This window comes from Nicotiana sylvestris, chromosome 7 (genome assembly GCF_000393655.2).
Source record: "Nicotiana sylvestris chromosome 7, ASM39365v2, whole genome shotgun sequence".
Lineage (NCBI taxonomy): Eukaryota > Viridiplantae > Streptophyta > Magnoliopsida > Solanales > Solanaceae > Nicotiana > Nicotiana sylvestris.
The window spans coordinates 150,211,685-150,225,203 of record NC_091063.1 but is presented as its reverse complement, the minus strand read 5'-3'; the positions used below and the strand labels follow the sequence as shown (position 1 = coordinate 150,225,203).

Sequence of the window (13,519 nt, the reverse complement as noted above, 5' to 3'; positions counted from 1 at the left end):
TTATAACTTTTACATTTATAAAGCCTCAAATTGTGGGTTCCTCAAGTTAGGGAGACTAAGAATTCTCCCAAAAGTGAGCATATACAAGAAGTCATGAATAATTAATCCGTTTTTTTTACCCGCCGGTTAATCCGTTTTTTATCCGTATTAAATATGGGTCGGGTCGAATAATCCATTTTTACCCGTTTTCGACCCGAACCATATCTGACCCGCCCGCCCCGCCCGTTTGCCACCCCTAGATACAATCAAAAGAATGATCATTCAATTATCTTTTGAGTAACATGGGGGTAGTTTTAACGTTGTAGCTAAATTATGAATTGATTTGAGATTGGTCAGAAAGTGCTTCCAGATGGAGATGATATTTAATTCTTTTGACTGTCAGAAGAATATAAAATTAAGTGGTATCAAGAGTTGTTGGTGAAAGATATATGCCAACTAAAACTAAGTTTTTAAATGTTTGTGAAACTCATATCATTAGATGACTTTTAGTTTAGAACCCTAATCAAATCATTGTAGATGTAATCAACACAATTGTCATTCAGCTATCTTCATATTTTTCTTAGAATAATACATAGTCAAAATTTTATAAGATATTACAATCATCTAATGTTTTGCCTGTAAGGTTGAGCAATATATGAGCAAACATTAGACCCGAGTCTAACGTTATTCTGAAGGATAATCTCCCAATGAATATATTTGTACAACTTTTAAAAATAGAGAAAATATAAATGGTGGCCTAAAAAAGGAATTTTGCGAAAATCCTTCTTAAAGCACAAAGTGCAAGTCTATTTAGAGCTAAGCTTGTGGAAAAGGGCCATTACATCCAATCACAAGAATCTATCACTTGTTATATTGCTCATAATTTATTGTAGGAATGGTTCAGATATGTATAATGTTGTGCCAAAATGGCAAAAGATACCTAAATTGAAAAGTACTTTAAATGAGTTTGATTCTTTATTAGATCATGGAAATTCACTCTCCAAACATGTAAGCTTTGGAATTAAAAATTGCACGGGCGCCCTATTTGGTCGCCACAATTTAACCTATACTTATTTTTTTTAAAAAGTTTTAACTTGTACCCACTTTTTAAACAACTTCAGCCCCCTTTCTCCTCCTCCTTCTCCTCCTCAAAGTTTTATCTTTTCCTTTTCCAGAAGTAAGATTCATCCCTATCTGCTTCTTCTTATTTCTTCTTTCAATCATTTTTTCCTTTTTGCCGACACCCTCAGCTGTAAAGGTTCTATCTTGGTTTTGCAACTTGAATCTTATGCACAATTTTGATGTGAAAATGGGACAAGAGAAATTAATTATTAATTTTATATTGTTGTTTGGTGAATTGGGTCTAGCAGAAATTGGAGATTTCAGTTGTCGATTGGATAGGTAATGTGTTGATGTTTCTTGGTTCCTGTTAATGTTGCTTTAAGTTACTTCGTATGAGTACAACATGCCCCCCTAGAGCTCTAGAGCTGAAGTTCACCTGTTACAAACAAAAACTTCGGCTCTAGAGCTGAAGTTTGCCAGTTACAAAATAAAAACTTCAGCTTAGCCAGTTACAAAACAAAAACTTCAGCTCTAGTTACAAAAACTTTAGCTGAAGTTCGTCAGTCTAAAGTTCGCCAGTTACAAAAACAAAAACTTTAGCTGAAGTTCGCCAGTTACAAAACAAAAACTTCAACTCTTGAGCTGAAGTTCGCCAGTTACAAAAACAAAAACTTCAGCAATTACAAACAAAAACTTCAGCAAATAAAGAACAAAACTTCAACTATTATGCTTAAGTTCAACAATTATAAACAAAAACTTCAGCATACTTGCTACTTCAGTCCCGTCTACTAGAATGCTGAAGTTTTGCGTGATTGTCTTTGCTACTTCAGCCCCGTATGCTGAAGTTACGCGAAAAAGTGGGCACGCTTGCAAATGTTTTTTCAAAGCGGGCACAAGTTAAAACGTGACCCAAAGAGTGGGTATAGATGCAAATGCCCCGCTTTGGAACCATTTACTTGTGAGCTTGAAAATCACACTCTGAATCCATGAAATAAGTTTGTATACAAGCAAGGAGGCATACAATAATAACCATAAAAATGAAACATTACTTGGTGAAACAGGCAATGGAAGCAAGTATATAGTTGTGTCCTTTTACACTAGTTCAAAAATGCTTATTGAGTCTATTGCCTTCCCCAAGCATCAGATAGATGTACAAAGGCACATGATATAACCCTCCATTGTGCCATTGAATTGATAAAATATGATGTTCCCAACAGAACCTATTGGCAAGTCGATGGGATCAGTGAAGTTAGCTGCTGCGCAGGGGGGAAGGGGGAGGGACGGGCATTGGTACAACCAAACTCAGATGCCTTATCTACCTTAAGGCTTTAGCCTCACTTTTGAACAAATGTTGGAATAATAGAGTGATGAAAATTCGCACAGTCATGGTGAGCGGTATTATCAGAAACGAGCACTGATTTGTGCAAATAGAGCCTTGAAGTCTGTGGTTGGTGTGCCAGTTCCCTCAGGTTTCGAGGCCAGATCAAGTGCCTTAAATTTAGCTTCCTCATACTCCAGTGCCTGCCAACGCAAAAATTGCCACGGCGGTTTTTGTTCAGAAGATAAGCAAACAGAGAGCAAAGCTATAGGGAAAGAGTTGTGGACGTGAAACATTGAAGCTGACCAAAGAAGCAGCAAAACATCTAAGACCAAAGCCTAATGAGTAATATACCTGAATGCAAACTTCTGCAACATCAGCCCTGGCAATGGTTCTTGTTTCTGTCTGGAGAAGTTCATCGTCCTTTCCAACAAGTAGTTCCCTAATACCACCTTCTTTATCTTGTAATCCTCCAGCCCTGAACAAAGAAGAGAAATGAAATGATGATCAAACAGTAAATTTAAACCAAAGAGCATAACATGGAGATCATTTAACCTGAATAGTTAGACAGTGTCTGGACTGACATTAACAATAATAGCAGGAACCTCAAAATAAATTTAGTGCTGTCTGAAGAAGATATAAGTTTGCTTTTTCGAGTACAACAACGAGGTAACTACTGAAGTTGATTAAGATTTGGAGTTATTTCCTCATAAGCTTTGCTTATCTACTCCGTTTCTATTTTGAGTCCCACTGAGAGAGGGTTTTTTCTTTATCTACTTAAAAAGGACAAAGGACAGCCGGATGCACTAAGCTCCCGCTATGCGGGGGGTCCGGGGAAAGGCCAGACCACAAATGTTTATAATACGCAGCCTTGCCCTGCATTTCTGCAAGGGCTGTTTCTACGGCTTGAACCCGTGACCTCCTGGTCACATGACAACAACTTTACTAGTTACGCCAATGCTCCCCTTCCTTTTCTTTATATACTTGTGACATAGAATCCACGAACAAGTGGAAGCATGATTTAAATGTTTCTTGTTGACAACTCTCGTGAAAACTAAAACGTTTTAACAACTTTCTCAGGTTTGTGATAGTTTATGTAGTTCTCTTATCTTTGAAATTCCGCTTTCCAATATTCTACACATGATAGTATTTAAATTAGGTAAGTCTAATTCAATTTAGTTCTAGTTCGATTCCCTATGACTTACTCCCTCTGTTCCAGTTTATGTGAACCGATTCTCTTTTTACCAAAAAGATGATCTCTTTCTAAATGTAGAAGAAATTTAATTTAAACTTCCAAATCTACCCTTAATAGGAAGCATCTATGGCCACACAAACATTTCGGCATGTTCAACAATCAACACCACAAGTTTCAAAAGATTTATAACCACACACATGTTATGACTTGTTTAGGACCACAAATTCTAAAAGTCTTCATTTCTTTTTTAAACTTTGTACTCAATCAAATAGATCCACACAAATTGGAACGGAGGGAGTATTACTTTTTATGCAAGCTAAGTCTTACCACCTATATAATGGTGTAAGTTGCTTTGACTCGGATGTGGGTGTCCGATACGGGTGCGGATCTAAAAGTTAGATCCTTCATGATTTAAATTCTAAGATTCGAGGGTACGATCCAGGTATGAATACAGTGAAGGGATTCGTCTAAAAATAATTTAAATATTTAAAATTAGAGTTATACAAATATGTTTATGAGACATTATGTGAAAAACTTACAAGGAATTCCAACAAAGAGAAAATATTGATCAAGAGTAGAATCCGAGAAGGAGATAAAAGGAAAAGAAGTGACATAAAAATATAACGCATTCTATTTTCTTCAATTTCACCCTAGCTTTTGTTTTGGTTTCAGAAATCATTGTATATGTTCCGAATTTCTCCGTCGATATTGGTTAAAGGACCCAAAATCAGTTGACCGGTACCGATATGGATCCCACACCCATGCTGTGTCGCCATAAGTGCGACACTGGAAGTGAAGAGTCCGAGCAACTTAGATAATGGTTATGCTTCACTAGATTCATTGAAAGAGTTGAGTTATGTGACTTGGATAGGGATTTCCAACATTTGGTGAGGGTTAAAGTTCTTGTTCCCCTTGCCCTTCTCCAATCTCCAACACCCCCACCACACCCAATGGTGAAGCCAAACATTTTCGCAAGGGAGTTTAAATGTGAAATAATTAAAAAATATTCGACAAAGGGTGTTTAATATATGTTCTGTACCTCTAAAACCTAATATTTTACCTATATACGCAGTGCAATTTTCCGACAAAGGGTGGTCAATTGACCACTCTAACTAAAGTGCTACTTCGCCCCTGCCCCCACCCACCCACACATTCACCAAAAAAATATATGAAAATAGCTATGGCCGGATCCTCCATCAACTTAGTCTAATGGAGTATCCCAAAACTACTACTTACCCTAATTTGCTTCATCTATCTATTTTGACAATATTCATTAGAAATCCCATTATCAAGACAGGCAATTCTTTACATATCCTATAAAATTAAACCCTTCATTCTGGAATCTTCTATAAGACTTCCCATACTAATAGGATAATGCTTTTAACTTAAGGATCACCAATCGAGGTTTAGATATTTTTTTAGATTAGAAATTCAGTATCATCTAACCATATCCAACCTTACACTAAATAGTACACCAAATCCTATTTTGGTGCTCCAACCCAACACCATTTCTTACACCATCTTGGTGTGTGAATAGCATTACACCAAATTTGGTGTAACACTGTTCATCAACACCATTACTATTCATAGATATTTTATTATTATATAACACTTTTAATTTAACATATTATAAATTTTACTTTTTTCATTTAGGTCCCTAATATATCTAATTATTTTTTATGTAATATCTTTATAATATTAATTTTACATCTTAATTTTGGTGCATAATTTTTATAAATTAGTTTTCGTATATATTCTTTTTATATAAAATTGTAAGTTAATAGTATTATAAGTTATAATTGTATAAAAAATATAACCATCACAAATATAAAAAGTGCAACTATAATATGTCGTTAATAAATAACACAATGTTCATTAAATAACATAATATAAATATTTAATAAATTAGCGACTGACATACATTAAATAACATAATAATTTAGAAAATTATTAACAATAATTTAGTACTCTGGTAGGTTGATTCTACATCCACCAATATCATTAAAATATTGAGCGTATGGGACAGATGATTGTTGTGACCGTTGAAATTGCTGACTTCTTTTATCCATTATTCGTTTTTGTTTTTGTCGAATAAATTCACGAATATTTATATTACCAATAGAATCTAAACTCGAGAGATTGCACCGATCTTCTGTTGCGATACTCCCAACACTCATCATTTGCATTATTGTATGCTTCTTCCACTCGATCCCAAAAATATGTACACACGTTATTGGATCTTGAGAAACATCTAAATAAACTTGGCATAATAGCGTATCTTCATTGGTAGAGTATCCTATAGATCGAGTGGACATTTTTTGCAAGTGATTAGAGGAAAAATGGATTATATGGTTAAAGAAAAACAAAAGCCAACTTCGTATGAATGTGTATGTTGGCACTTTAATATATATATATATATATATATATATATATATATATATAAAAGTAGAGCAAAAAATTATCATAATACATACTTAGATTTCATCTTGATCTCAACCGTTGGAAGGATTTCATCCTAATCTTAACCGTCGGATGGATTTCATCCTTATCTCAAATTTATCTTTAGGTAAAATATCTCTACACATTCTTCAATGTGTAGAGATAAAGTAGACAAAATTATGACCGGATAATAATAGAATAGATTTTATCTTGATCTCAATCGTCGGATGAATTTTATCCTTATCTCAAATTTATCTTTACGTAAAATATATCTACACATTATTTAGAAAAATAACTCAGAATTTCCAATTCATTTCAAAATATGGCATGCATATTTTGGTATGCCCAGCACCAATAATGACATTAATGTTTGAGATGCGTCTCCAACCTTAAGCACTACTTCCTCCGTTCCAGTTTATGTGAACCTATTTCCTTTTTGGTCCGTTCCAAAAAGAATGACCCATTTCTAAATTTGGAAACAATGTAGCTTAAACTTTCAATTCTACCCTTTGTGAGAAGCTTTTATAACCACACAAATACTCTGGGCCCTTTTTGACTTGTTTAGGACCCCAAAAGTCTTCATTTTTTCGTGCCCAGTCAAACAGGTTCACATAAATTGGAACGGGGGAGTATTTTTTACACCAAAATGGTGGAAATTAACTCCAACCCATTACACTATTTTTTTACACCAAAAAAGAATATCTCTTTTATATTCTTCTCTCTTCTATATTATATTATTGTCATTTATTTAAATTTATTTTTTATTTCATAAAACAAATCCCTTCTTTTTTTCTTTTTACATATTCATCCCATATAATTCATATTCCTTTCTTATATAACCATTTAATATAATTAAATAAATATTACATTATAGTAAAATTTATTTAAATTTCACATAAATATTACCAGGAGTAGTATATTGCTCCCATAAATGCTCTATTAATGCATTATAAAGTGCAAAATGAGCATCTTTGTCCTTAATTTTTTTTATGTCGAACTAAAAATTGTTCAAATCGGTAATTTTCATCAATTACTATTTCTACTAAAGGAGTTGGACCTTCCCAAGCATCTTGAATAGGTGCATTAAGATCACGCTTATTCTCGATTATCATGTTGTGCAGTATAATACATGTAGTTAATATATCATGTAGCACTTCTTTTCTCCAAAGACATGACGGCCCTACAATAATTGCAAAACTCCGAATGCACATTCAACATCTTGTCGACATGATTCTTGTTTCATCGTGAAATATTTCTTCTTTTGAGAATGTGGCTCAGGAATAGTTTGCACATAGCAGACCATTTTGGATATATACTGTCAACTAAATAATAACCCACATCATATTCTTTTCCTTTAACAACATAATGGGCGGGAGGAGCAATACCTTTAGCAAGCTTGGAAGACAAATGTGATGAGTCTAAAACATTAATATCATTATTGGTGTCGGGCCTACCAAAATATGCCTCCCATATCCAAAGATCATAACCAGTTACAACTTCAAGAATAATTGTTGGGGATCCGCTACGACCTGCATATTGTCCAGCCCATGTTGTTGGACAATTTTTCCATCTCCAATGCATGCAATCTAGACTTCCTAGCATTCTTGGAAAACCACGTTGTTCACCGATGCAAAGAAGCATTGCAACATCGTTAATTGTTGGTGATCTCAAATACTGCTCGCCAAAAACCTCTACGATAGCTCAACAAAATCTCTTAATGCTTTGTAGTTGACTCTTCAATTTTCACATATTTGTCAGTGGCATCCGCTAGCAAACCGTATACCTACATTCTAAACATAGATGTGATTTTTTGTAGAGTAGCTAATCCAAATCTACCAATCGCATCAGCACGTTGTTCGAAGTTATCATGAGCTTTAATTGCATCAACAATATTAAGGAACAAATTCCGGGACATCCGATCTCGACAATGAAACATACCGTCATTAAAGCGTGGATTATCTGAAAAATAATCGAGAAATATATTATCAGCTACTTCACGATCTCGATTATTACCAAATGACCTGGAACGGAGCCAACTCTGAAAACTTCATTATTTTGATATTCTTGCAAATGCTGCAACATATAGTTCTTCATGCGAATATTTTGCAAGATAACTTGATGTCATTCTACAATAGTATCATCAAAATTTAAAGATGATGATGATGAAGAGGAATTTTCATCATTATTATTAGATAAACCTCCAGTATAGGAATTCATTTTCAGAAGACAAATAAGAATATTTGACTTGATTTTGAAATGAATTGGAATCTTGAGTTATTTTCCTAAATGATATTCATTTTTATAGATTGAAGTATGTGCAGAGATATTTTACCAAAAGATAAATTTGAGATAAGGATGAAATCCATCCGACGGTTGAGATCAAGATAAAATCTATCCTATTATTATCCGGTCAATAATTGTGTCTACTTTATCTCTACACATTGAAGAATGTGTAAAGATATTTTACCTAAAGCTAAATTGGAGTTAAGGATGAAATCCATCCGACGGTTGAAATTAGGATGAAATCCATCCAACGGTTGAAATCAAGATGAAATCTAAGTATGTATTATGTCAATTTTTGGCTCTACTTGTATCTATATATATTAAAGTGCCAACATACCCATCTATACGAAGTTGACTTTTGTTTTTCTTTAGACATATAATCCACTTTTCCTCTAATCACTTGCAAAAAATGTCTACTCGATTTAAAAGATACATTACCAAAAGATATGCTATTATGCTAAGTTTATTTAGATGTTTCTCAAGATCCAATAACGTGTGTACATCAATCTAGAGATCATTTTTGGAGTCGAGTGGAAGAAGCATAAAATAATGCAAATGATGAGTGTTGGGAGTATCGCAACAAAAGATCGGTGCAATCTTGAATTCAAGTTATTGAGAAGGCTATAAGAAAATTAAATGGTCGTGTACGACAAGTTGAAAATTTGCATCTTAGTGGTGCTTCAGATAAAGATATTGTCAGTATTTATTTTGTAATTACTTATACTTTATTTGTATATATTTACTTATAGTTTATCTTCAATTTTTTTTAAATATTGCAGATTAATCAAGCAAAACGCTTACTTATGCAAGATCCGAACTATAAAAAAAAGTTTTAAATTTGATCATGTGTGGGATATGTTGAATGATTTTGAGAAGTTTAAGGATGTCGATGTTGGAAGAAAAAAAGTTCGAAAGCAAGACTCTTCTTATATATCATCGGCGTCTGAGACTCCTACTCCTGATTCACCTCTAGTATCATCTCCTAACTTATCAACATTTTCACTAAATTTGAATGAGGATGTTGCAGGTGATTCCACATTATTAGAACGACCTATTGGGGCGAAGAAAGCAAAAATGAAGAGAATAATCGATGAAGGTTTTTCATCTGCTATGAAAATGGTCCAATCAGAAAATAATCGGCTTGTTGGTTGGCAAAGTCAAGTGCAGACATGCAACGAGATATGGAGATAAAAGATAGAGCTTTGAAACTAAAAAGAATTTAAAAAAGAAAAGAAAATTTAATTGTCAAATTTAAATTCTATTGATGATCCTAATATCCGTGAATTTATTCAACAAGAACAAACGAATAATGGATAAAAGAAGTCAACAATTTCAACAGCCATAACCACAACAATCCTCTGCTCCATACACTCAATATTTTAATGATATTGATGGATCTAGAATGGGCATACCAGAGTACTAAATTATTGTTATAATTTTCTAAATTATTATCTTATTTAATGTATTTTCAATTTTAATTTATGTCTTATTAAATATTTATTTTTATGTTTTTAATGAATATTGTGTTATTTATTAAGAACATATTATATTTTATATTTGCACTTTTCATTTTTGTGATGGTTATATTTTTTTATACAATTATAACTTATAATAAAATTAACTTACAATTTTATATAAGAATAATATATATGAAAATGTAATTTATAAAAATTATACACCGAAATTAAGATGTAAAATTAATATTATAAGATATTACATAAAAAATAATTAGGTATATTAGGGACCTAAATGAAAAAAGTAAAATTTATAATATGTTAAATTAAAAGTGTTATATAATAAAAAATAATAATAAAAAATATTGATGAATAGTAATCGTGTTGATGAGTAGTGTTGCACCAAATTTGGTGTAACACTATTCACACACCAAAATGGTGTTAGGTTGGAGCACCAAAACACCAAATATTACACCAAAATAGGATTTTGTGTAATATTTGTTGGAGATTGTCTAAAGGAGCAGCTTTGGATTAACAAGACCCAAATTCAAAGTGTTTCTATTTCGGTAGGCTCAAATAGATATTTATACAAATATTTAAATTGAACAAACCTTATAATTGTGTATGGAATACCGGAGTCAGCCAGGTATTGTTCAGCCTTTCTCTTCCAGACCTGTAACGTTCATACAAGTTAGTGTGGCAGAACTTTTGGATGAAAACGATTCCAACAAAGAAAGCAGGTCAAAAGGAACTATTTAAGAACCATCAACTAAAACCTGCCAGCAATAAAAATTATTGAATGCCCGTGAAACTACGTTTTTTTCCATAAGCATAACTGAGAAATAGTAGCACCCGCCTAAGATGCAATCAGAGGACTAATTTAGCTAGAAAAGTTCAGGTGAGATGGCCATCAAAATGGCAGAAGAAATACAACTACGCCGAAGTCCCGAAAAAGCTGGGGTAGGCAATATGAATCCTTACCGACCATTTTTCTCCATTTATCAGGCCAAAATAATAGAAGAAATGAAGGAGAAAGCATTCATAAAGGAAAAGAGTCAAGGAACAAACCAATATATTCCCGTTCCCAATACTGTTTAAGGGGTGGTTAGGATTTGTCCCTCCCATTGACCCAACTAGCACGATTTGCTTCACACCAGCAGCTTTAGCTGTAAACATGCATAACGTATGTCTTAGATAAGCAGAGAACGTCGTTTATCCAATGCCAAAAGTGTCAAAGACGATTTGTTACCAGCATCTATTTGGTTCTTTTGGCCAATCCAATCGACCTATAAATACAAAGTCAATAGTTTTTTGTGTCAGACAAAGATAACTAAAAACCTGAGGATATGAGTAGCCATAGCTTTCTATACCTGTTCAGGGTATGCCCCATCCTCAAAATAAAATTCCGGTCTTCCACCTTGAGTTGGATCAAACCCGGGCTTCATTTTTGGCACAGCACTTGTAAGAATAACAAGAGCATCAATACCCTGTATAGCAGGGACAATACTCTCAGTATCCCTGATATCACCAATATAAACATCATCGGCACCACCAATTTTTTGTTTGCTTTCCTCCGTTCTAACCAATCCTCTCGCTGTATATTTCTCTGACCTCTCCTTCAACTTCTTATAAACAATTGATCCTACAATACAAACAACTTGTTAATGAGGGAGCCGTCGAATTGCTCGATCATGTGATGAACAGGAATAGCCAATTTACATCATCTACTAAAGCTCATAGCCACTTGACATGATTGATTCTACCATTAATCATTTACCAAGAAGCATAAGAACAAATAAAGCAAAATTTTAAGAATAGTTGTTGCTTTCGAATACTTCAAAATTCAGTAAACGATCCCTAAGTCATTGTTTGGGAGTTCAACATTTTCAAGTTCAGTCATGCGTTTACTTATTAAACAGCCAATTGAAATGATATGACAAAAAACCAATAGACCAACCAAATTCGGAGTTAGAGCATACAATTTATGAGTCATCTTCACCCTTGGAAACAATTGATGAGTGATCCCAACTCCTAAGAATAAATAAATAGTCCTAAAATACAGCAAAATTGTACATTCTTGAAAGCTATAAAGAACCTCCTCAACAGATTTGAGAAGCAATGCTTATAGGACAACAATCCATATATTACTGTTACAGGACTTCAACGCAAAAATAATCTAACTGCTTGGGCTCCTATCTCTTCTTTTAGCATATTCTTTTTTGAAGGAAGAAAAAGGGAAAGACAAAAACAATATGTTCTAGTACAATATTTATCACCAGATTTCCATTCAACAGTTTTTTTATGTCCACCGAATACCTGCTACTTCTCACCATCACAGTATAGGTATGGAGTAACTCGGTCCACCAAGGGTTAGACAGATGGGAAGAAATAACCTATTTTTTTTTTTTGGGTCTCGAATTGGATTTTAACCCGTGGGATTTTAATTTCCATCCACTTAATTGACTAGTAGGCTAAGCCCTTTTATGAATACAATTGTGTAATCATCACGTGCCTTAGTTAGGTCTCCTTATGATCATGCTCATACAAATTTCAATGCCTTAATCCCACATAACCCCTTAACATTACTTCGAACAAAAAAAGCCAAAATCATAAACAGAATTCCCCAGAATTAGATCCCACAAACTGCATATATACTGAATTAACACCCCGTAGCCAAAGATTAGCAGTGGCTACAGCAGTACTCCACATTCAACAATTTAAAAATTTCAGAAAATGAAGATTACATATATAAATGCTGTAAAACCCTTGAGGCATGAATTAATGTATCAAAATCAAGAAACCCAAAAAAGGCAAAAAGGAAAATTTACCGGTTCTGCCACCAGCACCGGTAACAAGAACGGTACTTGTGTTCAAATCAGCCATGGCCAAAACTGAGAATTTGCTAAATTTCTTGTTTTTCTTTGGAAATGAAACAAGTGATGAGGTAGTTGCTAGAAGTGAGGACAACTCTGGAGGTCTATGATTTACCAAACTTAATTTATGGCATTGGTAAGATGATACACGTGTCAAGGCAGCCATTTTAATAGCAAGAAAAATTATAGTCCAATATTCAAGAATCAAGTATAGTATGTGAACTTAGAGGTGATACTCAAAAGTTAGTTTTATTTTGTTCTATTTTCCTGATTAATAGGCAGTTGGGACTATTGTACATTTTTCTTATCCATTTGTCAGATTTTCTTGTGACCAATCACCTTATCAACTTCTCATGTTTTTTTTTGGAGAGTTGTCGTGAGGTTTTTGGAGTAGGGGTTTAGATACACAGTCTAATTATTGGGCCATCAAGTAAACCTGATGGACCGGGGTCACACTCCATTCAATTGGGCCTTCAAAAGGGTTTCAATGAGATTTTTACGTATTTATTCATAAGCACTAATCTCCAGTAATTAGCCATCTACAGATATCATTTGCTATATTATGGATTATAAATACCTTTTCTGTGGTTATAAAATGTATTTGATATATTTAAGCTATTGTATTCATGAATATAGTAGCAAAAATAGGCGTGAATTAGGGAAGTCCAGCTAATCAGTTGTTGTATTCGACTGTATTCATCGCGTGAAATATGGGATTACAGCTGGACAAATTACTGTATTTGACTGTATTCACGGCGTGAAACAGGGGATTACACTGTTTTTAAACGGAAAGTGTATCAATTAATATAATAGACTCCTAATATAACTCAACAAACTCAATTATAACACACAAAATTTGTATTTCCGGTTATAAAAAAGATTCTCAACTGAACAATACCCCAAAACATAGCAATCT

General features: G+C 33.7%; 1 protein-coding gene across 1 annotated transcript; it reads right to left on the bottom strand.

Moving 5' to 3' along the window:
- Positions 1-2,067: 2,067 nt before the first annotated feature.
- On the bottom strand, positions 2,068-12,865 carry LOC104211503 (uncharacterized protein At5g02240). Its single transcript, XM_009760566.2, has 7 exons — positions 12,559-12,865; positions 11,101-11,372; positions 10,980-11,016; positions 10,799-10,896; positions 10,342-10,403; positions 2,714-2,837; positions 2,068-2,562 (listed from the first exon to the last, which is right to left on the bottom strand). The coding sequence occupies exons 1-7, from the start codon at positions 12,767-12,769 to the stop codon at positions 2,443-2,445; spliced, it is 924 nt and encodes a 307-aa protein (XP_009758868.1). The 5' UTR covers positions 12,770-12,865; the 3' UTR covers positions 2,068-2,442.
- Positions 12,866-13,519: the final 654 nt, after the last annotated feature.